Genomic DNA, 27,713 nt, shown 5'->3' with positions numbered 1-27,713 from the left:
GTCAGAAATGAGTCACTTCTGAGTGGTGTTTTCTGACCTCAGGTTTTATCCATGTGGGAAATGAGTGTAGCCTGCCACCGTCAGAAGATGGCTGCCCACCCCCAACCCCCGCCCTAGTGTGGGGGGTTGGGAGCCATTGGCCTTGAAATAAGAGGGAGGCAGGTGGCCTGTCCCCAGCAGGCTTTCCTGGACTGTCTGCCTTTCAGCTGGAGCTATGAAAGGTCTGAACAGCTGCCTCTTGGCCCTCCTTTGAGAGCTGGTGGTAAAGGGTCAGAGACTCCGGGGATGCTGGCTAGAAGGGCAGCCTCTGACGTGGGAAGGAACTTGGCCTCCACAGTGGAAACACCTGTGTTGGAATCCCAGCTCTGCGCACGGCCAGTGGGGTGACCTTGGACTTTCTCAGGATGCTTTGAAACTCAGCTGTCTCATCTGTAAAATAAGAGAAAAACTAAGTCCCTTCCTTATGGAGCTGTCGAGAGGATAAAACGGAGTAGCATTGGGGGTAAAGCACGTGTCTCAGTAGAGAGCACATGCATGTGAGCTGCTGCCATGGGGACTGGTCATATGGAATGAGGAAGGTCTGGGTTTGAGCCTTACTTTTGCCATGTCCTTCTTGAGGACATGGGGCAAAGCCCTTGACCTCTGTCAGCATCGTTGCCAGCTGGACAGCAGGGTGGTGAGAGTGACCGCCTCACAGGGCTCCTGGGACAGTTAGGGTGGTTCCCAGCAAGTGCCTCAGATAGTTGCCAGGGTCATAGAAGGATATGCTGGGGGTTTTTTTGTTTTTATTATTAATAAACGTCTTTTATTTAAAAAATGGACTTCATTTTTAAAAATAGGTTTCTTGTCAAAAAAAAAAAAACACAACTGACTCCTGAACTTACTGCTTTTGTGTAGTGGTTTACAATCTGGTGTGAGGGGGTCCTCTTACCTTCTTTTCATACTCAGGTCACCTAAGTCCCTCTGACTATATATTTGAAATTATGTTAGAGGTCCAGAGGTCGGGACACTTCCATGCTTTGGGTACTGGCTACCTTTCCTGACAGACATTCTGGGTGAAGCAGGAAGCAAAGGGCAGTCCAGTCACTCTGCGGTTTCGAGTGCTCCCTGACCTAGGCACTTACTTTCCTTCCTTTTTTTTTTTTTTTTTTTTTTGTGGTCCAAGTAATTTCTTTGACATATGTACCTCACTGTCTTACTTTTCTTCTCCATTACCATTACCATGAAACTGATGTGTCACTCAAAGGTCTTTTAAGATTTTTGGTCTAAATTTAGGTTTGGAGGTAGAAAATCAACATTTAAAGGTAGTTAGCATTCATAATACGTGAATGACTCTCTGAAAAGTGAAAATGACACCTCACACAGCTCGTCATGGCAGCTCTTCAGGCAACCGTGGACCCTAGAGAAGCCATGGGCCTATTGGCTTGGTTTTACAGCTCAGGACAAGCAGTGACTGCAGAGATTATCAGCAAATCCGTGTGTGACTCCTCCTCACTTAGGTATAAAGAACCACAGTCCTGGGGCGCCCAGGTGGCTCAGTCAGTTAAGTGTCCGACTTTGGCTTAGGTCATGATCTCACAGTTTGTGAGTCTAAGCCCCACATTGGGCTCTCTGCTGGCAGCTTAGAGTCCGGAGCCTGCCCCTCCCCTGCTTGCACTCTGTCTCTCTCAAAAATAAACAAACATTAAAAAAGAAAGAAATAAAGAAACAGTCCTCTTGAGGTGCTTTGAGGGAAAAGTGTGCACTCTGGCTCATGTTTTTAGAGGAAATGGAGACCAAGTATTATTTTTCCTTTTTCCTGAATAGCAAAGCTGTCAATTTAGGCAGAAGTGGACAGGTGCATGTATCTGCTCTTCTGGACTTCCAGTAGTGGGCTACATTTATTGGGGGTTGAGGGGAGATCTTCGGAAGTGGAATGTTAAGCTTTTTCCTTTGTGCAAAACCTAGAAGCAGGAATTGGTTTCTAAGGAAGGTCTTCAAAGGAATCATTGGATTTTCTATAGTCTCCAACATTTGACTAAGGAACAGGAAAGAAAAGGCAGAGAAGATTTGAAAGAGGTTGTATATTGAGCCATCATTTCATTTTATCCTTTTAGATCCACAACAAGTCCAGATTTTCCACCCTTCTTTCTCTTCCTTCAGGTTTAGCCAGAGGTCTATGCTCTTCCTAACTTTCCTTAATGACTTCTAAGGAGGGAGTGAATACATCTTAGGAATTTCCAAGCTGACACCAGATTCTCCTCTGTTAGCTTGTGATGTGTTAGTCCAGGGCTTGGCAAACCATGGCCAGTAGGTCAAATCCAGTCCATCCCCTGCTTTTGTAAATAAAGTTTTATTGGAACACCGCCATGCTTATTCCTTTAGTGTTATCTCTGGCTGCTTTCATGCTATGAGGGCTGAGTTGAAGAGTTGCAACAGAGGTTGTATAGCCTAGAATATTTAGCATTTGTCCCTTTAAGGAAATCTTTGCCAATCCCCGTGCTTGTTGAATCTTTGCTGTTTAAATATTAAGCTGTCGAAGGGAAAGAACCATGTCTTTCTGTCTTTGTTCTGTACTCTTGAATCCCTTCGTATGGCAATGACAGATTTTTAGATGATCAATATCCTGAGTCCCAAGATACTTTGGCCACTTAGTCACTTAATAAGCAGGAAAGAGGCATGTCTACTTTTCCTTTCCTTTTGTGTGTGTGTGTGTGTGTGTGTGTGTGTGTGGAGGGGGGACGTATAGGGACAGTGGGATATGTGTTTTTTTTTTTTTTTACAAATAGTTTATTGTCAAATTAGTTTCCACATAACACTCAGTGCTCATCCCCATAAGTGTCCTCCTCTATGCCCATCCCTCCCTCCCCCCCACATCCATCAGTCCTCAGTTTTTGTCAGCATTCAAGAGTCTCTCATGGTTTGCCTCTCTCCCTTTCCCCCACCATTTCCGCCCTTCTTCTCCCCCTTGTTCCTCCGTCAAGTTCCTCCTAATCCTCCTATACGTGCAAACATATGATATTTGTCCTTCTCTGCCTGACTTATTTCGCTCAGCATAACACCCTCAAGGTCCATCCTATTGGAAAAACAAGTAAGTCTTCCCACTGGCAATCAGTGGGATATGTTTTAAAAGAAGACTTACTTGTTTTTCCAATAGGAGGTCTTCCCTTCATTCAGCTTCTCTACTCAGATATATTCCATTACCCCTGTTTATCACCTTTCAACAGATTTGGAAGGCAGACTAAAGCAGCTCTTTCCCATGGGGATTTGTACTTGTGGCTTAAGAGTCCATATAGTTGGGACTGCAGGTTTTTCATCTATGAGCCCTCTCTGACCAACCTACCCCAGACCTCCACATTTTAAGCTAGCCACTTCCTTAGGGCTCAGTGCTGTGCTATTTATGTGCCTCCTACAAAGGTTTCCTACTGGCCTTGGGGCATATACAGTTAATCTTAAAATACCTGAAATGTTGGAGCCTGTTTGTATTCTTTTTCTCAAGCTCCCTGGGTGATCTCATCCACTCCCATGGCTTCCAGCTACCATTTATGCCAACAGCTCACAAAGGTGTAGCTGCTGGCCCCACCTCCTTGCTGATTTCTACATTTCTGTTTAAATTCCCGTTGAGCATCTCCACCTGTGTTAACTCTAGGTTAGTAGGACCTCAAATGCACCTGTCACCTCCTGTCCTCTGTCCCATTTGCTCTCGTGTAGTCCATCTCCTGGTCAAGGGGCTCACCAGCACCCCCACCCCCCCGTTGCTTAGGGAAGATACCTGGGTGCCAGTATCTTCCTCTTTTAATCTGTGCCCACTCCACCTCCCAGTAGTTCAGTAGTCAGCATTCAGTTAGGACTTGTAATGAGTCAGACCGTTGCCACCTACAGGTTAAATGACATACTCAAGTTGGCCCAGCTGTGGTGGGAGGAGCTGGGACTTGAAAGTCACTCTGGCTTTAGAATTCCTACTACTGACCACCATGCGGCTGCGTTGAGTTCTGAGCCTGATTGTCTCTCACGCCGATGACTGGGATAGCCTCTTAAAGCCCTCCCTGCCTCTGGGCATTTCCCTCTTGCATGCTGCTATCAATGATGTCCCCCAAACAGAAACCTGATCACCTCATTTCCAATCTTAACATTCTGCAGGGGTGCCTGGGTGGCTCAGTCAGTTAAGCGTCCGACTTTGGCTCAGGTCATGATCTCATGGTTCATGGGTTCAGGCCCCACATTGGGCTCTGTGCTGACAGCCTGGAGATTGTTTCGGACTCTGTGTCTCCCTCTCTCTCTGACCCTCCCCTGCTCATGCTGTCTCTCTCTCTCTCAGAAATAAAGAAAACATTAAAAAAACAAACAAACAACCTTCTGCAGATGATGGAAGCCAGGGGCATGCTACATGATCTGGCCCTGCCTGGGATTCTGCACCCACACCCCCATGCTCATTGTCCTGGAGCTGCATCTGTTCTCATATGCCAGTCCCTTCTGTGTACTCAGATGCCTATGCTCCATGTGGGACGTGCCCTGATTCCCTTTGCCTGGAATACCTCGCAAGCCCTGTCTGAAATGTCTCCTTCTCTGGAAGCTTTCTCTTGATCCTCTCAAGCAGAGGTAGGGGTCTCCACCACTAGGCTGTTGATTCACTACAGTGACTGCCACACTTTAAGTGGAAGTTCATTCTAAGACCCAAGGGAACAGAAAGCAAGCTTGTCTTCACCCCCAGGTTTCATAGAAAACGCCCTATGTGTGTTAGATGAAGCATACCCCGTCTGTACATAACATCGATATAGAGAATCTTACTCTCAAGACCTCTTCTGAGATCTAAATAAGATGATCTGTGCAAGACACTCAGCGCAACATGGTGCTTAACACACAGTAATTGCTCATGGTTACTTGTCGGTTGTACATTTTTCTCTCCACTCACCCACCCAAAAATGTACTTTTTCCGGGATCAAACCTTTTTCTTACACCTCAGCACCTGGACCATGGTGGATGCTCAGTAAATATCCACTGAATTAAAAGAAGTTCTGACCCTTATATGGCCATCGTGATATGCTAGCCTTCTTTTTAGAGTATAAATATTAGGATCTGAAAATTTGTTCTTAGTGGTTATAACAGTTAAAAGGGGCACTGTCTAGGGGTGCCTGGGTGGCTCAGTCAGTTGAATGTCTGACTCCGGCTCAGGTCATGATCTCACTGTTCGTGAGTTTGAGCGCCGCATCGGGCTCTGGGCTGACAGCTCAGAGCCTGGACTCTCGTTCAGATTCTGTGTCTCCCCCACTCTCAGCCCCTCCCCTGCTCATGCTCTGTCTTTGTCTGTCTCCCAATAATAAATCAATGTTAAAAAAAAGTTTTTTAAAGGGAGGGACACTGTCTAACTTTAGGGGTGAAACAGAATTAGGTTTATCTAAGTCTAAGGGAAATATATAATGTCACTTTGGAGAAATATCCTTATGATGCCCAGAACACTAAGGGTCTGTTTTTTCTTCTTCTTAATAACTAGAGATAGTAGTAATGATAACGAGTACCAGAATCTGAGTGTGCATGTTCCAGGAGCTACACTACGTGCCTTCTCCACATGATCTCATTTACTCTCTGTGGTGATCCTGTGTGGGTACTGCCATGACCCCTTTTTATTAAAGGGGATATAAAAGATCCAGAAGGTCAAGGTACTTGCTCAGGGCCACCAAGATAGCTGGTAATTGTATTTGAGATAGCTGCCAGAGCCTGAGTTCTCCACTCTCTGTGTTGGTGCCTCCTTGTATGAGAAGACTCCATTGATTTCCCTGGCATAGACACGGTCTACATCCCCCTGCCTGGAGACCAAGGAAGGGGGCTGTGGACCCCTTTTGAGGACCTTGCCTCCATTTATCTGACAAATTAGAATTTGTGGCTTCACTCTTGGTTGGTCTTTTGGTGGATGGACTCTGTGGAAGTGCTGTGCCTTCAAATACATCAGAGCACAGCTCGTGTGGCTGGTGTCTTTGCTTTGGTTATAATACTGGCCTATGAATAACAGAGAAGAAAACCATGAAAGTCTTTCTCTTTTAGATGTAGTGTCTTGTTTGCTAAATAAAAACTTTCCAAGTGCTATACATGCTGCTTCACCTCTATCAAGTTCCATGTTCCCGGGTCTATGAAATTTAATGACAAGGAAACTCTATTGCATAACTCCCTCTCTGTGGAGACAGAGGCAGCTTATTTAATTAGGGCTTATATGAAAGGTTAGATTGTAATATTAACAAGTTTTGTTTTTTACTTGCATATAAAGAACCATATGTACTCTGGCACAGTGTGAGGCTTGTTAGATCTCAAGTTTTACCCTTTTTGCCCAAAGAGGCTAATTGCACTGAGTCTTTGGTTGGAGAATATTCATTTGGGGGGAAAGATAAAGGTAGAGGGCAGGAGCTGTACATAGTGCTGTTATATACTTTATCTAGGCTAGGTCCAGTAGCTCCAGTTACAGGTGAGGAAAATGAGTCTCAAAAGAGCCAGCACTCTTACTCAAAGTCACCCAATTAGCAAAGCTGAGATTTGAATCCAGGTCTGCCTCTCCAACATCTCCTCACTCTCTACCATGCTAGAAAGTCTTTAAGATACAGGAGTCCAATGTCAGGGGCTTAGCCTGTTTCCACTCATGGGCTACACACGGTAGAGAGCAGTGTCTGTCTTGTTATTGTTGGGGCTAGGGCTAGGATGCCTCACTGATTTGATCTAAGAAGCAAGGAATCACTGCTTGGTTAGGCCATGAATTTTAAAAGTTGTCTTATAAACCCACACAGTGGAAGCATGGTGAATTTTATAATAATGTAGGAGCCTTCCTTTTGTTTCCACTGGTGTCCTTTATTGAGTATCTTTGTGCAGTCAGAGGTGAACTTCTCCCTGATATAAGAAGGGCTCTTGCTCAATTATGTTTCTTTGAGTTTTCTGGAATTCATGTTGGCAGGGAGAGTGGGGAGTGAAAGCCAGGGTGCATTGCAGATGGCTGTTGCAAACCCCTCTACTATTTCCAATTAGTTGATGCATGTGTGAGTTGTATGCCTGTCTTATATTTACAAGAGGAAGTATCCCGTTTAATTTTATTTTCACACCAAAAGCCCAAGTGTTAAGAGAACATGGTGTTTTAACACTCCCTCGGTTATCAGCTGCAGCGCGGAGGTTGTATATTGTCACATACAGTTTTCTGAGTATATTTCTACATTTGTTACCTGGCAACATTGCTGCGTCGGGACATGGAGATGTGTTGGTTCCTACCAGATCTGCACTGTTCATATTGTAGAAGGTAGAGCCTGTTTTTCTGGCAGGAACTTATAAGAGGAGAAGGCAGGAGGCTTAAAGCCACTCAGTTGAGAGATGGGTTGAAGCATTTCAAGTGACTGTCCTTGGACTGGAGGTCCAGCAGGGGATGTGGACTCTTGTGCTGCTTGCATTTATGCATTATTGTGTTGTTGCCCACCCACCAGTTCTGATGAGCAAGGAAATCCCATTTCAGTGATGACAGCCACAGCATCTCTTGCCGGGGTTACCGTCTGAGCTACTTACTTTGTTGCTCAGGATCTTTGTTGAGCTGATGTGATGTATTAAGAACACTATATATAGAATTTAAATGCATAGTGGGGCCTATATGTACTCCCAGGCTACCTCAGCCCAACCACGCCTCCCCTCCATGCCCTGTGCAATGAACCCCTGTCCTTTGAAGACATTTGTGTTCAAAACCCTCCATCATGGGTTTGAAAGCCCTCTTGGTTGAAGCCACACTTTGGGAGACTCAGAAAAAGCTTACTGAGACTAAGGGCATTGAATTCTCTAGCACCTGTAACATTTTCGATGAATGCCAGAGAGGGACAGGTTCCCATGGCAACAGTTTCTAAGAGTTATGTGGTATCAACAGGTTAGACAAGGTATCAGAGTCACTGAGCTCTGCAGCGCATCCTGTAACCACACACTCCTATTAAATAGCTCGGCGCAAAGGCGCCAAAGCGGGAATCTGTTCCGAAGCCCCAGCAGAGCCTGGGGGACTGGCCAGGTTGGGCTGGATTTCAGAGCATACTTGTGTTTCCCTGTAGCGCTCACTTTTGAAGGTGTCTCTGCGGCCATCCACTGGACCCTTAGTGTCTCACCTTTTAAGAGAGAAAAGGTGTGCTGATTTTGCCTGGAGTCATTTAGAAGCCATCAGTTATTTAATCATACATATATCTATTCTTTAAGTGCTCTGACCTCCTTTGGAAAACCCCATGAAGCCATTTTATTGATGGTTCTTTGCTCTTGGGAATTAATACTACCCCCTAGCATCATCAAGAAGCATTCTAAGAAGAAGCTACACAGTTCCTTTAAAAACTTCTTATAGCTCTTGGATATTTTTGTATACCTGAGGAGGACTTGACCCTGAGGGTGCTGAACTTGGCTGACTGTCCTGAGTACCCTTAACTTGGAAATCTATATCCTGCTGTTTAAACTTTAAGACGGTATCTAACTTGATTAAAGTCCTCAACCAGTAGGCCGAGGAAAATGCTTCAGAAAAAACAAGGTCATGCTGCATTTTTTTGGTAAGCACAGGAATCAACAAAGAGATGTTATATAACTTCTATTTATATCCTCCTTGCTCACTATCTGCAGGCAGACAAGAGTCGCTGAGAAGGGATTTAATGAGCTCTCTGGGTTTGCTCACCTTCCTGAGCTGGTAGGAACCAGCTTGTTCTCAAGTGCGTCAGCAAAGAATCTGGCTGTGGGTGGGCGGCCAGGGTAGGTGGACGGACTTGTTGCCATGGTGTTCTTTAATTCTCCTGTCTCCCAGAGATCTCACCCCCCCCCCTTGCCTGACTCCTTCCTTTCCCCCTTTTCTTTCTTCTTCTTTTTTCTTTTTTTTTTTTTAATCTATAAGCTTCCTTGTTTCTCACACCTACTCATGATTCTTGGAGCTGTCTCCGGAAACAGAGTATTTTTCCTCCCTCCCCCCCCCCCACAAGAGCTCTGCATTGTGTAGCTCCAGGACATCAGAAGAGTTTCCGCTAAGGTGTATTGTTTTCACCCTCCCCTATTTCTTTTCTCATGATTTTCTTTTTTTTATTACCCAGCCCCTCCATTATAGGACCTATCCCAGACATCTTTAATCTCACCCAGTAGAAGCTCACTCTTTGCTGTTGGATTGCTCCCAAACCAGGTGGATTCCATTGTCAGTTGTATGAACAGTTGCTATGCCCCAGAGGAGAAGGGCTGTTTGTATTTCCCTCCATCCTCCTGTGTGCTTTTGCCCTAGGCAGGTTGATGTCTCCTATGTCACCTAGCACATTATAAAATAGGTCCACATGAAAATAAGAGAACGTGTGTGTTCCACAGTAATAATTCCTGGAGCTTGGGCAACTTCTGTTACCTGCGAGTTGCAGGTTGAAATTATTCAACCATCACCAAAAAAAAAAAAAAAAAAAAAAGGGTGGCTCTTCCCTCCAGTTCTCAGCAGGGACATGGAACTCTCATTCTCAGAACTCCTTTGTGGTGGACACCAGGAGTGCCCACCACAGAGCCTTATGAGCTGGCTCCGTGATACCGGCCACATTCCCGCCAGAGCAGAGGTATTGGAAAGATGTGGGTAGGGAAGTTAGAATGAAATATTCTTAGAAAAGAATAAGTTCCCATGAGGACAAACTTAAAAAAAGCCAAAACCCACCCCTGCCTTGCCCAAGAGTTGTGCAACTCTTAATAGCAGTAGCCTGTTTGAATAATCAAAGGCAAGCTGACTTCCCCTTATTAACTTCTGTTAGAGACATCTGCATAAAATATCCCCAGATTCCAGACCAAGAAGGTAATTTTTTTTTTCCTCCGAGTAACTGGAGGGACTTTCCCTTTGGAGCTCTTCCAACAGAGTTAACTTCATGGCTGAAAATATTTTTCTCGTTAGAAACTGCCAACAATGTGAATCCTGACACAGGGGTAGGAAAGGGACCTGATGCAGAAGCATGGGGCCTGGGCCTCCGAACCTGATGGACAACCACAGCCAGCTTGGGGACTTCTGCCACGACCCTTCTTTTCACTGAAAAATCTCTGCCCACTTAACATTTCCTAAGGGTCCTCCAAGGTCCTTTTTGAACATGGCAGAGGCTCTCTTGATGTTTCTACCACTTTCTTAGCTGAGGATTTTAAACTTTCTTCCATTAAATTGGCCCAGACACTGAAGGGGTAGTCCTGTAAACCATCTAATGTCTTCTAGTCACTTGCTTCCCTCTGTATTCAGGATTTTAAAAAAATTATATTGCATCTGAGGAGGACGTATTTCAGTTGCCCTCACCATACGGTGTTTGAGAAATGTGTTTTTATTAGCCTCCTTGCAACACAAGCCCACAAACTGTTCAGCCCAAGAGCCTGTAGTTACCATGTCGGGGAGCGAGCCAGGTTCTGAGATGGAAGGCTCACAAATGATTGTCCTGCCTGCTCCATAGTTAATAATGCAGGTGTCAGTGGGGCTGGAGTAGTTAACAGTTAACTAGACGGATTAAGGGTCTCCAGGCCGCCTGAGCCCATCACAGAGGCATGTGTACAAACCTGATAAGCCTCTCAAAGGCGAGAAGGCCACATCAGCCACCTTCACCTGGTCTTTGGAATGCTTCATTTTTTCCATTTGGCAGGACTTTGGGCTTTCACAGACAGGGATCTTTGGGTAATTGAGTTAAACTTTAGCTGCCGTGATGCAAAGCTCGATTCAGTTGAAGTTTTTTGGAAATAAACCTCCTTCAGAATCATTGTGCATTCCTCAAAAGAGCAGATACTTAGCACCTAGTGGGTGCCAAGCATTGTATGAATTGGCCATGATGTAGTCAGTCCTGCCTTCTAGGAGCTTATAGTCTAGTGGAGAGATATGGCTAGTGAACCAGTTAAATAATTAACACACTGGGAGAACCATGAGGAAGGAAACCACCAGGCCATAGAGTGTCAAGGAGAACCTACTTAGGATGGTCAGGAAAGGCTTCTCCAAGAAGGTGCCATTTAAGCCCAAACCTAACCAATGGGGACCAGCCATGTAAAAGCAGAGGACAAGGGTGTTCAGACAGACAGGCTGATGTGGACTTGGCCTATTGCCAGAGCTGAGGGAGGCCAAGGTGGTCGAAGCACAGCACCAGGGAGGGGTGGGGGAAGCAGGGCATGTAATGATGGCTGGACCCCAGTAACATGCCTGTTGTCAGGTGGGAGGTTGGATTAAGTGATCTCTGTGGCCTCTGCCAACCCCTAGTCAGTGCCTCTAAAGGGCACCAAGCTGGCTCTGGCCATCACCTGCTTGGATACACGTTACTGCAGCCAAAGCCATAATATATTACGCAGCACTTACACAGATGAGTGCCATGTAATTTCATCCGGCCGTCTCCATCCTCTTGGCCATCTGTACATTTTACTCCCAGATCCCAAGGATGTTCTCTGCAGCCACCTGGAAGCTACATAGTGGGCTCGTACCTAGTGAAAGGGGCCTGTGGGGTTGGGGCTGTAAGTCCTGGAGCTGCTTCTATGGGATCCACAGCGGAGCTTTCATCCTGAGAGTTGGTTGAATTGGGCAAAGGACTGAGGGTGGCTGGAATATCCATCAGGAAGGCACTCACTCTGGTTGATGTTTTGCTCTTTGCCAGCCAGTGTCCTTGCCCCCGGCAGGCCAGAGTGGATTTATTTTTCTTTGGATTTTATGGTCTAGTGGATTTGTCATAGGTTCGTTGAGAGCAGAGAAGGGACAGTGGCCAGTATAAAATTCTTCTGGGTACCAGGCCTCTGCCGGGCTCTCATCCATGGTGCCTCCTTTACTCCATCCGGCAGGCCTCTCAGCATGGTGGTACTTCTCTTCCTTCCCCCGTTATAGGTGAGGAAACTGAGGCTACATGCTAACAAATGACCTTTCCAAACTCACCCAACTCCTCAGCCAGCCCTGCCTATCCACTTGGACCTTGCTAAATGTGAAGGATACAGAGCCCTTTCTCAGAGCCCCTGCTGGTGTCTGTGCGAAGGATACAGAACTCAAGTTGGACACCCTGGGGAAGCTTGCAGGTTTTAGGGCAGGAAAAGTAGGTCACTGTTGATTCATTGCCCTCGGCACATGGAAGAGAAAGAAGACCAAAGACCACAGTGTGGATAGATAGTCGAAATTTTTGATGTGAAGAGTTTTCCAACACACATCTTCTCAGGCCTCATGGGGCAGGTTGGAGGCTCACTAAGAAGGCTCCTGTGCACCCATGCTACAGATGCCATGGCAGGTCTGTGGGCGGCCGAAATGGGACCTGTGTGTTTTACCCTAACCGCCGGAAGTTACTTTTCACTGAGTCCTAGAACCAAGCCTGGAGAGCACTCCCGGAGGCTGGCGTGCCCCACATGTACACTTGGGCTTATTCTCATCATTTTCTTTAGTGGAGTAGATGTACATGGACTGAGATTCTCAAACCTCCCTGAGTGCTTTAACAAAAGTCCTTCGTCAAGTCTAATCAAAGTCTTGCTTGCTGTATACACCCACCTTTCCATATTATAATCCTCATGTTGATATGAAGAGCAAGCACAATGCCTTCTTGTACTTGAAGAAGATTCCTGAGGAAGCCCCTACTACAGTCCCCTGCGATGTCAGGCAAATTCGGGGGTTGGAACTATTCCACATTCCATTGGTTATCTTTATTTTTCTCTGGAGGCTTTCTTTTCTCTCCCATCTTTGGCTGGAAGAGACAGTGCCACTACACCCCCACAAAAGATGGTGGATTTGGCATCCATAAGGAGGTTTGAGAGTTGAACCTGGAGAAAATATGGAGTCTCTCAATGTCTTGTCCCTTGGTCAAAGGTCCAGGGTCTTCTAGAAGGATGCCTGACCTGCCTTTATGAAATCTGTTTGATTTTACTGTTAAATATTGCTAGAGATGTTTACTTACAGTTTACCTACACATACAGGACTTTGTAAGATAGCACCCTTAAAATTTTGAGGGTGGGGAGTACATTTTGTTGGTTGTTGTTGATAAATATTTGAGAAACTGTTAGTGTTTTTTGATCCACACTGAGGGGGAACCAGCCTGCTTACCAAATAGGGCAGACTTTCTTCACAGGTGCTGATTCCTGTGGGTACTGGGAGACAGAAAAAAGAGAGGTGTTAAGCTTTCCATCCCAGGAAAAAAGTGGTTTTTATAGAACAGGTTGGACTTTTCTGCTTGCTCTACCCAAAATTAATTCATGTTAAGCGTCATGAAGAGCCACTGCTTTGGCCTTGACTTTGAAGGTCAGGCCCTTACCTGGAGCTCAGTGACCAGACTAATTTGAGTGAGGATCTCTTTGTCCTCCACCTCTTCTCTCAGGGATCAGAAGTCTGCCTTGTACCAGAAGGTAGCCTGCGTCCAGCCCGTGCATGGCAGAGTAGTTGAAACAGGGCATATGTGTCTAAGTTCTCAACAGACACCTAATATGATTTAGATCAGGGAGAACTTTCTCTCAGAAAAATGAACTTGAAATGTGGATAACTTTCTAACCCAGACTTGGTTTGCCTCATCACTGTTTTTTATTTTATGCCTTGAATGTGTATTATATATAAACTCATTAAAGCTAGAGACATCCTCTCAGAGCTTGGTGAGCTGAAAGTTCGAGATGTTTGCTGGTTAAAACCCATCTCAGTCCCTGCAAAAACTTTGCTTCTTAGAGTGATCATTTATACGACGGGAGTGTTTGATTGTTAACGCCCAATTTATTATTAGACTCTTTTCATTCATCAGACTTTTCCCAAAGTCAAGAATAGTAAAAACAAAACAAAACAAAAAAAAACAAAACAAAACAAACCATTTGTGTTGAAAGATTAGGGACTATCCAGAAGGAGAATTTGACACCAAGCTTGTATTCTGCCATGGGTTACATTAAATTTTGAGAAATGGAAGCGGAATTGTTTATTTTTATGTGTAAAAGGAATCTGAATGGTTTCTATAACTAATGAAACACCAGCTGGAATTTTTTTTAACTTCCTTTATTGTGACAGTTACTGACAATTGTTATTTACTGTGTTTCTGCTATCCATTTAAAGGCCATCTTGACCTGCCAGTGTCAGCTAAAATTGTTTATCATTGGATGTTTTTTTGCACACTAGACTTTGCTCATCATATAACACCCAGAACATAGGTTGGCCCACCTGTCTTACATTCTAATACCCTTCCTTTGAAAGGGGAATTGAAAGATAACAGCAGCACCTTGCATTGAAGGAATAGGTTCCCATAGTAATCAAAGTATTTTTCACACATAATGTTTTGTAATTGCAATCTTGATGGGCCCCTGGCTTCCACGTGATGCAGACAAGGCAGGTGGTAAGAGTCTCCTTGTTTAGATAAGAAATTGAGGGCATAAATGCAGTGAAGTAAATTGCCCAAGATCACGCGGCTGGCTAGTAAGGAGTGAAGGCTAAAATTTATGTTTCCAGATGTACAGTTCTCCAAGTAGCTGTGTGTAACCACGTGTGCTTTATCACCTAGTTCAGGGTTCACAATCTTGGGTTTTGATTGTTGTCCTTGGTTTCCAAGAAAAGGACTCAAGACCTATAGCTGTCATTGTGTGACTGTGGTTTTGTTCACATATAACCTCCAGCCCCAACGAATCTTCACCTCACAGACACACCTTATTCGGGAGCCCATCTTAACAAGTGCATCAAGCCTCAGAGGAAAGTTGGGACATTCACATGTGTTTCTACCATGGCTCTTCTTTTCTGTGAGAATAGCCTGTGTGTGTGCAGCTGAGAGACTGGGGGCGCAGGGGAGAGGGGTGGATTATAAAATGCTAGAAGGTGTTTAGAGGTTGACAAACTTGGTCAGGTGAGAGGTGTTTAGCAAAGCAGAGTGGTCTAGAGCATGGGCTGATGTGACAGACAAATGGGGGCCGAGCCCGGGGGCGCCACTGCCGTTTCCTAGCTGTGTGACTTGGCAAGTTATTCAACCTCTTTGAGCCTCAGTTTCCTTACCTGTAAAGTGGGATTAATGATAGTACATATATGTACCTCAGGGGATAGTTGTAAGGATTAAATGAGATAATATGTATAAAACACTTAGTGCCTGAAAAATAGGAGGTGTTAAATTACCATTCACTATAGCATAATTTATAGAAAGGAGGTCCCCAAGAAGTGGTGAACTTTCAGTTAACCACAGGGACAGGAAGAGAACCCCACAAGTAGCCATTGGTAGCCCTGGTAGCCATTGCTGTCACTCTGACACCCACAGAGCATCTGTTCAAGCTGGGAAGGTCTAGTTGGAGATGTCCCCTCAAGTCCCCAAGACTCCCAAGGCCAAGTCTGAGATCCTTTTGTTGCAGAGGCAGAGTAAAAAGAGAGAAATTTGACTCCATGGAGGAATTTCCGTCAGCCCCTGGAAGCTCAAGCATTGAGCTCTGTCTGGCAGTCACATTCTTCAAATGCTGGGACTCAGGAATTTAATTCATTTTACAGCAGATAAGTGAACATGCAAAGGGAACTTCGTGGGCTTTGGTGGTCGGTCAAGTCATACTGGGCAGTGACACAGAAAAGCTCATTCTCTGGATTCCCTCCAGGCCCAGAACAGGGGCTTCTAGGAGGTGGGCCAACAGCATGGAAATGCTTTCCTGTAAGGTAGGATCCAAGTCTCGAAGCTGTCCCAGGAGTGCTGTGGACCGCTGCCCCCAGACTGTCCCTGCCCCCAACAGGCTCCATCTGGGGTCACATCTGCCTCTGCTTCCTGCCACTCCCCGTTCTTGAGATAAGTGGCCTATAAAGGGCTTCTCCCTTCTCAAAGGCCCTGTGTTCCTATAGGTGCAGGCTGACTGGCTCCGTGGCCTGGGGTACAGAGTCTGTCTTTGCCTCTCAGGTCTCTGAACTCTGGTAGATGGCTTTGCAATAAGATGCTCATTTTGCATGCCTTCCCTGGTGTGTGTCCAGTGCCTGGGGGGAGGCCTCTGTCTCCCATTCTATTCCTGGCACCCCCGCCTGCATTGTCATTGAGACTGTGACCTCTTGCACCTGAAGAAAGGAGTGTCTGCCCACCCCTTCTGCACACTACCTGCCTGTTCCTAGAATAGGTGCTGCTGTCTCCTAGTCTCGGACTTCAGGGTGCCTCTATTTCAGAAGCTGGGTGGGCTTGTCATAAACCATGTTCCATTTCTTTGCAAGGACCTGAGTGGCCATAGCGGGTGGCTGTCAGGCAATACCTTGTTACTTTCAAGCGATGGGAAAGGGTGTTTTCATTATTACTTTAAACTAAGACCTCAGTTCCTTAGAACCTCTACAGCTGACGTAGCCCAAGGAAGGCCAGCTGTGGCCACCTACCTGACAGTTACCCGCGGGCAGGGGTGTACACTCAGGCCATCGTGTCACCAGCCACAGCCCAGCGTGGTCATACAGTGGCTGGCATGGATGGTCAGGAGGCAAGGATTCTCTGTCCTTGGCAAGGCCCTTTCCCCCCAGGCCTCAGTCTCCTCCTGTGTAAAATGTGGAGGGCCAGACTGAAGTGGTGTTTTCTAAACAGTGTTTCTGGTAACCCTGCCGTTGCAAGGAGGACTCCGGGTGGCAGAGAGAGGGTTCTTCCCACCTTGTTTCAAACTGAACAGTTCTGCGTGTTTCTTCCTTCAACATGGCATCTTTCCCTAAGATGATGTTTGGGGAGGAAAGGGGGATGGGGTTTCTCTGCTGGGAAAAGCATTGGAAATGGAAACTACCGGAATAGAGTCCTCCCTCCTTTAACATTCGGTGATTGGTGTTTCTTGTGGTTCTTGTCTTTCAGTTTGGCTTAACAATAGCCACGCCTAGCGCCCCCCCCCCCCCCAGAGCTGCCAAGGAGGCAACCAGTGCCACTGGTCACTTGCTCACCTGCTCCAGCCCCCGACTTCCTTATAGCTACTCCAAGCAGACCTGTTGTCTGTGATGTTGGGGTTGGTGCTATGTGTCTGCCCTCCAAAGCAGCCTCCATTTCCTCTGAGTTCCCTGTCCAACCAGTGGGGCCCGGCTTCCGTGTGTTCCTTAAAAAAGAAGGATAGTAGAAAGGGCCCGTGATGGGGGAGCAGGAAGACCCTGACCTCTCCTAACCCAGCTCTTTGATCTGTAATGTGACAGATTTACAAATGATGATACGTCTTGGCAATCTTCTAAAATGCTGATAAGACAGCTTGTGTGGAAGGGGTTTTGAGGTCAAGAAAGGGCAGCGATGAGGCAGCATCACTGATCCGTCTGCCAGGGGAGGTGTCCTCAGAAGGTAGCCCCTTCTCTGGACAACTGTATCTAGTTCTCAGGCTTTCTGGGAACAAATTCATCTTCTTTCCATCTCTCCCTTTTCAGTGTGACATAATTTATAGACTATAATATGCATAGATTGTAAGTGTACAGTTTGATCAGATTTGACAAATGTTTATGCCTCTATTCGTTTTCTACGGCTGCTGTAACAAATTACTACAAACTTAGTGCCTGAAAAGGACCAGATTTTTGATCTCACAAGTTCGATACAAGTCCTTACTGGAAATCCACGTGTTGGCAAGGCTGCATTTTTTTCTGGATTCTCCCCTGGAGATTTTGTCTCCTTTCCTTTTCCAGTAGAGACCACCTGTATTGCTTGGGTCATGGCTCCTTCCTCCACCCTCCCAGCCAGCAGTGCTGAATGGAGTCCTTCCCACATGGCATCTGATTTCCTCCCTTGAATAATCTAGGATAATATCCCTATTTTAAAGTCAGCTGTTTAGCAACCTCAATCCCATCTGCAATTTTGCTATTTTGTTTCCCTTTGTCCCCTAAGGTAACATAGGTCCCAGGTATTGTTTTCTGCTGTTGTTATTCCTACCACACCTTTCTGTCTACTACCAGCCTAATTAGGATATTTCTTCCAGTACAGAAAGTTTTCTGATTTCCCTTCTGATTTCTCAGTCTCCCCACTCACACTCGCCAGGGGCATGCACTGAAGGCTTACCTCAAACCTGCCAGGTGGGGTGGAGAGAAACCTTTGGAAAAGCAAAACCGTCTCTATGTGGACAGTGGCAGGTGGTGTGTGGAAAGGCCCTATTTTGAGAGCCTGAGGTCTGGGAGGCCGAGCACCTGTCTCTGCTGGTCTGAGGTCCCACTCGCATCTGCAGAAACAGTCCTGAGAGAGAGGGGTGTCCCCTTTGCCTCCCAAGCCCTTCAAACAGAGTATCACAGTAAGAGCTTGAACAAACAGGTCTTTGAACTGTGTGCAGGGCTCTCGGCTCCCAAGTCCAGACAACACTGGGCACCAGAGAGGGGCAGTCACCATCTTCACGGTCTGAGGGACCCTGTTCTCAGCCCCCTGTTTGACCCAGGCACATCCTGCATCTGTGAGGGAGGTGTCTTACTTCTGCACTGCTGTCACTTTGTACTTCTCCTCTTACCCAAGATACCACTGCTTGCCTTCTGGAGACCAGGCTTCTTCCTTCCAGAGTATCTTTATTTAGACTCTCAGGCAGGAGACCTGAAGCGACAGCTCTCGACTCTCCCCAGCATCTTGGCAAGGTTACATTTGTTACCATGTGGGCATCTTAGGAGCGTGCAAAATACTTGGTGCCCTTTATCATTAGGGTCCCCTGATCTCTCAGAGAGGAGAAATAACCACCTCTGGAGGAATTTTGGTGAGATAACGCACGCAAAGCTGTACTCTTGAGTTCAACTCAGAGGTACTCTGACACCTCATAAGCAGTCCAGAAAATAGTGGCCCTTGTGCATATTACTATGGTTATCTCATTAGATCTTCATAATCTCTGTGAAGTACTGTTTTCATGCCCATCTTTCAGATGTGAAAATTTTGGTTTCAGAGATGTCACTTTCTAAGGTGACACCCGTTCATGAGTGGCAGTGCTGAAACCCAAGTGTCTCTGACTCCCGAGAGAGAATGCTCACACTTCACTGTCCTGCCCTAGCCACTGAGGGGGATGCCTTCACTGTGGGGTTTTCACGTTCTACTGACGTGATGGCGGTGCAGAACGCTGGTACTCAGTGGGCACTGTGCTGAGCGCTTAGTGTGTGCCACAGCAGCCCTTCCATGTGGGTTCAGAGAGGCTGAGTCACTTGCACAGAACTAGTGAGTGAGGGACCCAAGCGGTTTGACTAGAAAGCCTGCCCTCTAACCCTTTCATTAAAGAATGTTTTCCTTCCTTTGAGGCACTGGCAGCATTTCTCTTTTTGATACTTAATAATAACCATGATGGAGGATGCCTCCCATTTTAGCTTGATAGGCGGGTGCCTCAGAGACTTAGGACTGCCCCAGATCATCTCTTCCATCTTCCAGGCACCAGCCTTGCTTGGATCTGGTTCATGTCTCCATACCCTAGTGTCTACTTTATTATTTTGTTGACCACGTCCTGTTTCTAAAGCTGCTTCAGATTCCTTGAGGGACTAAGGGCTGATATATAAATAATGCAAAATAAATACACTGGCCATTGCAAAACATATATAGAAGTGTGTAATCCTTAGTCGCTTGCCCTTCTCCCATTTCATAAGAGTCTTCCTTACCCTGATGCTATCAGTTGACATCTGTTGGGTTAACCGGCTAGACGTTAAGCGGTGCGGTTTGTAGCTGGCCATCAGTCTGCACTGTGTTGCCCTGTTAAATATGACAGATGGCAGGCTTTAGTTATTTATTTATTTGCTTACCCACTTAAAATGCATTTGTTTTTCTCTGAGTGACCAGATTGTCCAAAGGATGCTTTTTTTAGTTGCCTCCATGCAACAGGAAGGTTAATGGGGTAGCAACTAAAGTTAATTGCCCTGAGCAGCCACCTTCTGGTGCAGTCTCCCCATGACCCCATGTGGGTGAGACGTTGTATTGGCTTATCTTGGTGGAAAATATAGTCACCGCAATTAGGTAGGTGGCTGTAGATTGAGTTCTTCGTCCCCACACTTCTTTTGTTTGCAGATGTATCAGCTCTCAAAGGAGTGAACACTTAGAACTTGATTTTTCATATTTTGATTAATTCAGTTTTCTAGAATTAATCTCTGTTGAGGATTCACTCTGGCACAGCCGCTGAATATAAACAGGATCTGATTGTGAGGCTCTAGTTAAAAGGAGCTGTGAAGTATTGGGTTGTATTCATTCTTTCATCAGATAGGGAAGCTCCCTCTGTATGCTGGGGCTCCTCTGGGTGCTCTGGAAACAATTGTGAACAATAGAGGTGAGGCACCTGCCCTCTTGGAACTTACACTCTGCTGAACCCATTGCAGTAAGTGGGTGAAGCGCAAATACAACAGATACCAGCTGCTAAGAAGAAAATAAAACAGGGCATGGGAGAATAAGCAGTCAGCTGGGTTGCTGCTTCAGGGAGATGATCAGGGATGGCTTCACTGAGAAGATGATGTTACTGGGGATACAAAGAATGAGGGGAACTAGCCATGGAAAGAGCCAGGCAAAGCAAGGAAGAGTAAGGCAGTGGCACTGAGCGTCTGCCACAGTACTTGCCAGCATTCTCCTGGATCAGTGTCATAAGGATAAGTGGCTATTTTATAAAACATCATTAGGGCAATTATTGTATTACTGTGTCTTTTTCTTACCAGGCTGCCAGTTTCATTGGGAGGGGGCAGGATCCAGGCCTCTTTTTGCTCACTGTTGATAATCTTCTGCGATGGCCATAGTGTCTAACTCATGACAGGTGCACAGTAAATACCGGATGGATGAACAGATAGATGGATGTCTAGGTGCATGGCTGAATGGGTAAATGGATGGAACGATGGATAGATAGATGAAATAGTAAGAAACCTATAAGAAGATACAAGGCGGTAAAGGGCAGTGGAGGACACTAAAGATTTGAGATTGGTTCAAAGATTGTGGGAGTCTTAGTGGACTCAGCGACAAGCAGTAGGTACAGCCAAGCAGTAGGCAGGCTGTGACTTGTACTGACATTGGGAGTGGATGGAAGGGAAAAGATAGAACCAGGGAGCACAAGTAGGAAGGATGGATCTTGTGCTGTTGGAAACAACCAGAAGTAAAGAAGAATAGTGGGATGGAGAGGAATGAACACAATCAAGAAGTGCTCTGTAGGCAAATGAGACTGGCATTTGTGAATGCAGCATATGGGCTAGTGGCTAGAAGAAGGGTCACAGTGACTGCAGTTGCCTTCTAGCAGATGGAAACGTGGTGGCTTTCCCAGGGCCTGCTGAACCTGGCAGCAGGTATGTGTTGGGAGGGAGTGAGAGATAGGGGAGTTAAGGGGTTTTAAAGGCTGGTAAGATTTTACTTTCTTCTAGGATTGCAAGCCTAGGTCTACCTTCTGTAGGGAAATGCCATCTTTCCAAATGGGGGAGGATATGAAATTGGCAGAAAGATCCAACTGAGAGAAGCAAATATATTGTTTGGAGCTTTGTTTTATTCCTCTGGAAATGACCGTATTGTATTTTTATGTAAATAATTCACAACAGCGTGGTGTTTGCAAAGGGGTGAAAAACGAACACTCATAAATGAAGTTGAGACACCATATTGTGTTTTTATATCAACAGTGTATATGATTGCTTGCAGTGGGTCCAAAAACAAATGTGCATCCAAGAGGCAAGCTACCTGTTAACTTTGAGCTTCTTCATCTAACTACTCTTTACCTGTCCTTCTAGATCAGATTTGAAAATCACCTTTTCCACAAAGATTTGGGGATCACTCTGGCCCACTCTCCTCCTTGCCAGCTCTAGCTTCTGCGATGTAACTGTCTGTGTAGCTCCTGGAACACTTCTTACTTACACATTTTTGTCTTACTTAGGGACTTGTTAATCCTAACCTGGTATGGAGCCCTATAGGGACAGGTAGCACATCTTACTCACCTGTGTATATTCACAGGGCTGTGCAAAGTGCAGGGACTCAGCACATGAAGTCCTACAACACATGACTGGACCCTTCAACACATGACTGGACCTACAGTAATTACCAAAAAGATACATTGTTTCCTTTGCGAATGGAGTTGTTTTGCAGGGGCTTGTTCTTAGTAGGCTGGAATCTCCCCAGCACCCCTTAGCATGCTTCCCAAGCCTCTGTGACTGCTCCATCAAAGACATCCATGGCAGGTTGCTTTAAGGTCTCTGCTCAGAAAACCTCAGGCCGTACATCCAGAGCACGATAGTGCATAGAACCATGTTTCACTTTGGTCTGAACTTAAACTGTTTGTGAGGTTTTGTTGGCTGGCTCTAATCTCCATGAGGTTTTGGTGTCCTGAGTGGGATTCAATCACTGGTCTGTCACAGTGTTGAAAATCTGTGGGTTTTCCTTGGCAGCACTCCTTTTTCTGCCGCTTAACAGAAGATAAGAAGTCAGAAAAATTCTTCAAAGTCTTCTATGACCGAATGAAGGTGGCCCAGCAGGAAATCAAGGCAACAGTGACCGTGAACACCAGTGACTTGGGGAATAAAAAGAAAGACGATGAGGTAGACAGGGATGCCCCATCACGGAAAAAAGGTAAGCACTCCCATGCGTAGGCCCTCTCACCGACTGGACTTCTAGACTCCAAACTGTATTCTGTCTGAGGCTTTCAGAAGAAGCACACCATTCTGGTTACAATCTAATTCTTCCTGAGTGACCTGAGCTGAATTGCTGTGCCTTGGCAGTTCTTCTTATTTAAAAAAAAAAAAAAAGAGAGAGAGAGAGAAAAGAAAAAGAAATTAACATACCTTCTTCTTCGTCACAGTCAGGGTTTTATTGGCAAGAAATCCAGTTGTAATTTTCTCTGTAATTTTCAATTTAATGTTAGGGAAACTTAAGGAAGATACACACTTTAAAACTGGGTGTCCATCCTTTGTCAGCAAATTCTCTCTTATTTTCTAAAATATTTGAAAGTTTCTGAAGTTTTGTATTCATGATGTCACTTGAAGAGAAATAATACTCAGAAGTAGGTGGGTGCAGCAGTGTTAGAGTCAAATCGCCTTGAGCAAATGATTTAGCCACTCTGAGCCTCTTCTTTTATGTTCAGAACTGGGTTTCTGAGCCACAGCACATTTGGCATTTGGAGAATTTGTTGCTGGAGGGTCTGTCCTGTGCACTGTAGGATGTTGAACAGCATATGTGGCCTCTACCAATAGATGCCAGTAGCTTTTCCCCACCGCCAACTGCAAGTGTCTCCAGATTCTACTCATTGTCCCCTGGGTGGAGATGGGGGCAAGATCAGCCTTAGTTTATAACCACTGATCTAGAGTGGGAATTAAGAAGAAAGGCTAACATTTACTGAGTGCTTCCTACGAACAAGGTACTGTTCACAGTTCTTTATTATATCCTTTACTTCACTTAGAACTGAAGTTAACCCTGAAAAATAGATAGAATTGTTATCTCCATTTTACAGATGAGGAAACTGCGGCACGGAGATTAACTTGTCCTTATTAAGACTATGCAGTAAGTAGACAGCAGAGCCAGGGTTTGAACCCAGGCAGTCTGGCTGCAGAGTGTCACCATCCTGAAGCTAATGCCTAGTTACCTCACAGGGTTATTCTGAGGGTTAGATGAGACAATACACATCAGGTACTTAACCACAGTGTCTTGGCACTTAATAAAGGGCTCAGCTGATTGTCAGTCGATTGTCACTACAATAGCAGTAATTACAGTTGTGATCATTGATACGGTAACTCCCTCAGAAGCTTCTCTAGGTAGAATTTACTGATGTTCTTCCTGTTTTACAGACCAGGACACTGAGGCCCAGGGCCATATAGGTTTGGGAGGTTGGTAAACCTGATACTAAGACTTTTCCTGTAAAACACAGAGCAAGCATAGATGAAATGTCAGAGCCATGAGCAAGTTGGCAAAGCTTGACTCAGTTCTAATCCTAAAGACTAAGAGAAGTGACTTTGTGGAGTGTTTTGTCAGCCTGAAGATTTCTAGTGAATACCAGCACTTAGATTTTTGAACCTCATCTTTGATGCAGTGAATAGTACTCTTGAGGAGTGAGCAGCATTGACGGTCTCACGTTTGCATTCTAGCCAAAGAGCCCTCAACACAAATAACAGAAGAGGTCCGAGATCAGCTCCTGGAGGCCTCTGCTGCCACCAGGAAAGCCTTTACCACCTTCAGGAGGGAGGCTGATCCCGAAGACCACTACCAGTCTGGGGAAGGTGCCCAGGCCACGGCAGACAAGACCAAGGATGAGCTGGAGATGAGTGCCGTCATCACCATCATGCAGCCCATTCTCCGGTTCTTGCAGCTCCTCTGCGAAAACCACAACCGAGACCTGCAGGTGAGGCTGGGCACTTGGAGTTGCAGCTATTCAGAGCTGCCCGCAGCCTCAGACATCTCAGCTCCTTCCCCTCCCACCAGCTTCCTTGAGCTGAGGACCCAGAATGGTTCTGACATCTGGGCAACTGAGATGTTTCTCTCTGTCTTATGCTTCATCTCCACAGGGACAGGAACCAAATCTCTTGTTCACCAGTGTAGGTGCCTATGTCATACGTATTTAAATGTGGGTACGTGCCTCTGTGTGTGTGCATGTGGTAGCCTGCCTCTGTTTGGCACATCGGTGCACAGGTAAAACTTGGATGGATGGAAGGATGGATGCTTAAACATACAAGACTTACGAAATCTGATACATAGAAAGTTTCAATTCAATTAAGCATTTGTCAGTCGAATGAATGAAGTGGCCTTCCAGGATTTTACACAAATAAGTGCTCAAATATATGTGCTGAACTGATTATTCCAGAAATCTTTTGTTCACTTTTTTATTGTTGTTGGAAAGAAAACCATGGCCACGGTTTATCAGGCACTTAGAATATCTTGGATGCTGAGTTTTGCTGATATCATTCTACTTATTTTACAGATGAGGGAACTGAGGTTCGGGGGACATAGTTAGAGAGTGCAGGCTGGGACTTGAACCCAGACCATCTGGGAGATGGTAGAGCTCATGTGGCCAACTACCACATTAAGACAGAGTATATTTTCTCCCTTGCAAAGATTCCCCACCAGCAAAGGCTATATGGAAAGGCTAAGGGTGGATTCCAGAGATAGGTTTCTTTTTACTGAATGGGCATAGATCTGTGGAGCCCCTCACTGCTTAGGTAGAGCACCAGGTCCTTGGCCATTGCCTGGTTTTGCTGCTGGCTTGTGGGAAAAACACCCTTCTCTGCCTAAAAGGGATAGAGGATTAACAAGAAAAGTGTGTCTGAACAACTCCGCTAAGATAGAATATTTTCTCCTAAAATAAACAAGTTGGCAGTGATACTTTGAGTTCTTTGAATAATGTTGGTATGAAAAGAAAATAATTCTAGTCCACACATGGCAAGGAAAAGGTGCAGTCTTAAAATATTTGTATTGCTGACTTTATCCATCAGGTGATTTAATGGCCTTTCACACGTCAGTCGTGGCCAGACCATTCAGGGCCACCACCATAAATCACGCATACTTAAAACCTGCCACAGAATTCAGCCTGGAGAAGTTGAGTAAGAAATTACTTTGTTAAGCAGTAAGACAGAACAATGAAATGGAACGGAGTGAAGTCTGCAGTATTAGTAACTTCTCCACTGGTTTTTATTTTTAATCAAATTGGTCTGAAGAGCCTGAGCTTTGCAAAGGCAGGTGTATCCAAGGTCATCATCAATTGGCCAAATTGGGCCCATATTTAAAAATAAAAGAATTTCCCATCACCCCCATTGTCTTCCACTTGGCTGTTCATTCATTTCCTCCACTGACCTTCCCTGCTTGATCCCTCTCTATATCTGAGTGTGGGATCCTGATTATTCATTTTCTTTTCTTGCCTGTTGCTCAAATATTCCTCCTTTGACTTGTACCGTGTCGGCCCTAGATCCACTGGCCTGGGACTCTGTAAGCTCAGTAGGGCTGAACAAAATACTCATGACTCAAAGATCCAAGGATTGACTATTACCTCATTGGCTGGTGTTCTTCTGTCTGCAGGCCACCTGTGTCCTTTCCACCTTCCGTATGTATGCCATTAGTCATGAGGGGGACTGGCCACAGGAGTGTGAATGACACCATGGAAAACCAGGCTGTCCTACAAGCAGGAAAGCAAAGCCAGTTGTGGCATCTTTGTGGATGGGGGACCTCCCTGCTGCTGGGGCTATTTCTAGGCTGAGTTCAGTGGTCAGAGCCTTGTACTGTTCCCCTTTCCTGCTGTCACTGGTCTCCACCAACCTTGGGCTCCAGAAGGAAGTGGGTTGAGACTGTGTCTGTGCGTGTATGTTTATTTCATCATCTGGGCGAATACCTGCTCTGTGCCTGGCACTGGTAAGAGGGACCTCACCCCTTCCCTCATAGACCTGAGAGTGTAGGGCAGGAGCCACCCGGGGAAACCCAAGATTGCTGTAAAGCGTGCTGAGTGCTGTAGTGGTGTCATCTTAGGGGTTTTGTGGGTTCAGAGCAGCCAAACCAACCCACTGTGCTGGGTCCGGGAAGGCTTCTCAGAGGAGCTCCTATCTGCTGAGTCCTGAGCTAACACAAGACTGCCTTGACTAGAATCCCCCCACGAACGTCGGAGGGGCAGTCCTCCCGGTTCTGGGTTCGTGGACCTGTTCTTATGGCCACCTGTCCACCCCTTGATTTCCCATCTCCTCCAGCACGTGCACATCCCACTGTGGAAGCAGAGTAAGACTTTCATTGCTGGAGTTCACCTTTTCTCACCTGGAAGGCTTCACAGTTTCCATTTTGTACCTTACCTCTTCACAAAACTCTCCTTTGAACTAAGGCCCTAAGAACCCCATGGGCGGAAGGACCTGTTATGAGTCCTTTCATAAACTCGATTCTCCAATACATTGCTCTGTGGAAAACCGTAGTATTGAGCAAAAGGGGAGCATATAATATATTTTAGTATATTTTTTTAAGTCTTAGCAACTTAAAAAAAAAAAATCTTAGCAGCTTAATCTCTGAAAGTACCATAAAGATTATCCAAGTCAGTGGTTTTACACTTTTTGGTTTTGGCCACACAATCCTTTGTTTAAGATCTTATGCATAAATGTACTCAGTAAAGCACACGAAAGCCAAGCTTCTCTGTTCAGAGTAGAAACTACAGAGCACGAGAGCTTTACTTTTCTCCCTTACTTACCAGAGCCCTGAGAGGCAGGACATTCTGGGGATCCCCCCAGGGTCCTTTAGGAAAAGACCTTTAGGGGCCCGGTTGGAAAATCAATGATCTTAAACCAGTGGTTCACAAGGATGAAGGTTAAAATCATCTTTATTTATTTTTTTTTTTTTACAAATAGTTTATTGTCAAATTAGTTTCCACATAACACTCAGTGCTCATCCCCAAAGTGCCCTCCTCCATGCCCATCCCCCCTCCCCCCACATCCATCAGTCCTCAGTTTTTGTCAGCATTCAAGAGTCTCTCATGGTTTGCCTCTCTCCTTTTCCCCCACCATTTCCGCCCTTCTTCTCCCCCTTGTTCCTCCATCAAGTTCCTCCTAATCCTCCTATACGTGCAAACATATGATATTTGTCCTTCTCTGCCTGACTTATTTCGCTCAGCATAACCCCCTCAAGGTCCATCCATGTTGCGACACATGGCCAGATTTCATTGTTTCTCATTGCCATGTAGTATTCCATGGTATAGATAAACCACATCTTCTTGATCCATTCGTCCGTTGATGGACACTTAGGCTCTTTCCATGTTTTAGCTATTGTGGAGAGTGCTGCTATGAACATTGGGGTCCATGTGCTCCTATGCCTCAGCATTTCTGTATCCCTTGGGTAAATTCCTAGCAGTGCTATTGCTGGGTCATAGGGGAGTTCTATTGTTAGTTTCCTGAGGAACCTCCACACTGTTTTCCAGAGGGGCTGTACCAGTTTACATTCCCACCAACAGTGTAGGAGGGTGCCCGTTTCTCCACATCCTCGCCAGCATCTAGAGTTCTCTGA

General features: G+C 45.7%; 1 protein-coding gene across 5 annotated transcripts in view; it reads left to right on the top strand.

Annotated features, from left to right (window-relative positions):
- Positions 1 to 27,713, top strand: part of ITPR1 (inositol 1,4,5-trisphosphate receptor type 1) — a 330,213-nt gene that overhangs the window by 232,670 nt on the left and 69,830 nt on the right. For all 5 annotated transcript variants that reach the window (XM_039240300.1, XM_039240303.1, XM_039240301.1 and 2 more), the window contains 2 exons: positions 22,151 to 22,331; positions 23,840 to 24,093. In XM_039240300.1, the coding sequence (XP_039096231.1) occupies positions 22,151 to 22,331; positions 23,840 to 24,093 (435 nt within the window). The remainder of the gene's footprint in view (positions 1 to 22,150; positions 22,332 to 23,839; positions 24,094 to 27,713) is intronic.

This window comes from Hyaena hyaena, unplaced genomic scaffold (assembly GCF_003009895.1).
Source record: "Hyaena hyaena isolate Hyena2069 unplaced genomic scaffold, ASM300989v1 scaffold_172, whole genome shotgun sequence".
NCBI classification, from domain to species: Eukaryota; Metazoa; Chordata; class Mammalia; order Carnivora; family Hyaenidae; genus Hyaena; species Hyaena hyaena.
Note: the sequence above shows the minus strand (reverse complement) of the source record. Positions and strands in the feature narration are given on the sequence as shown.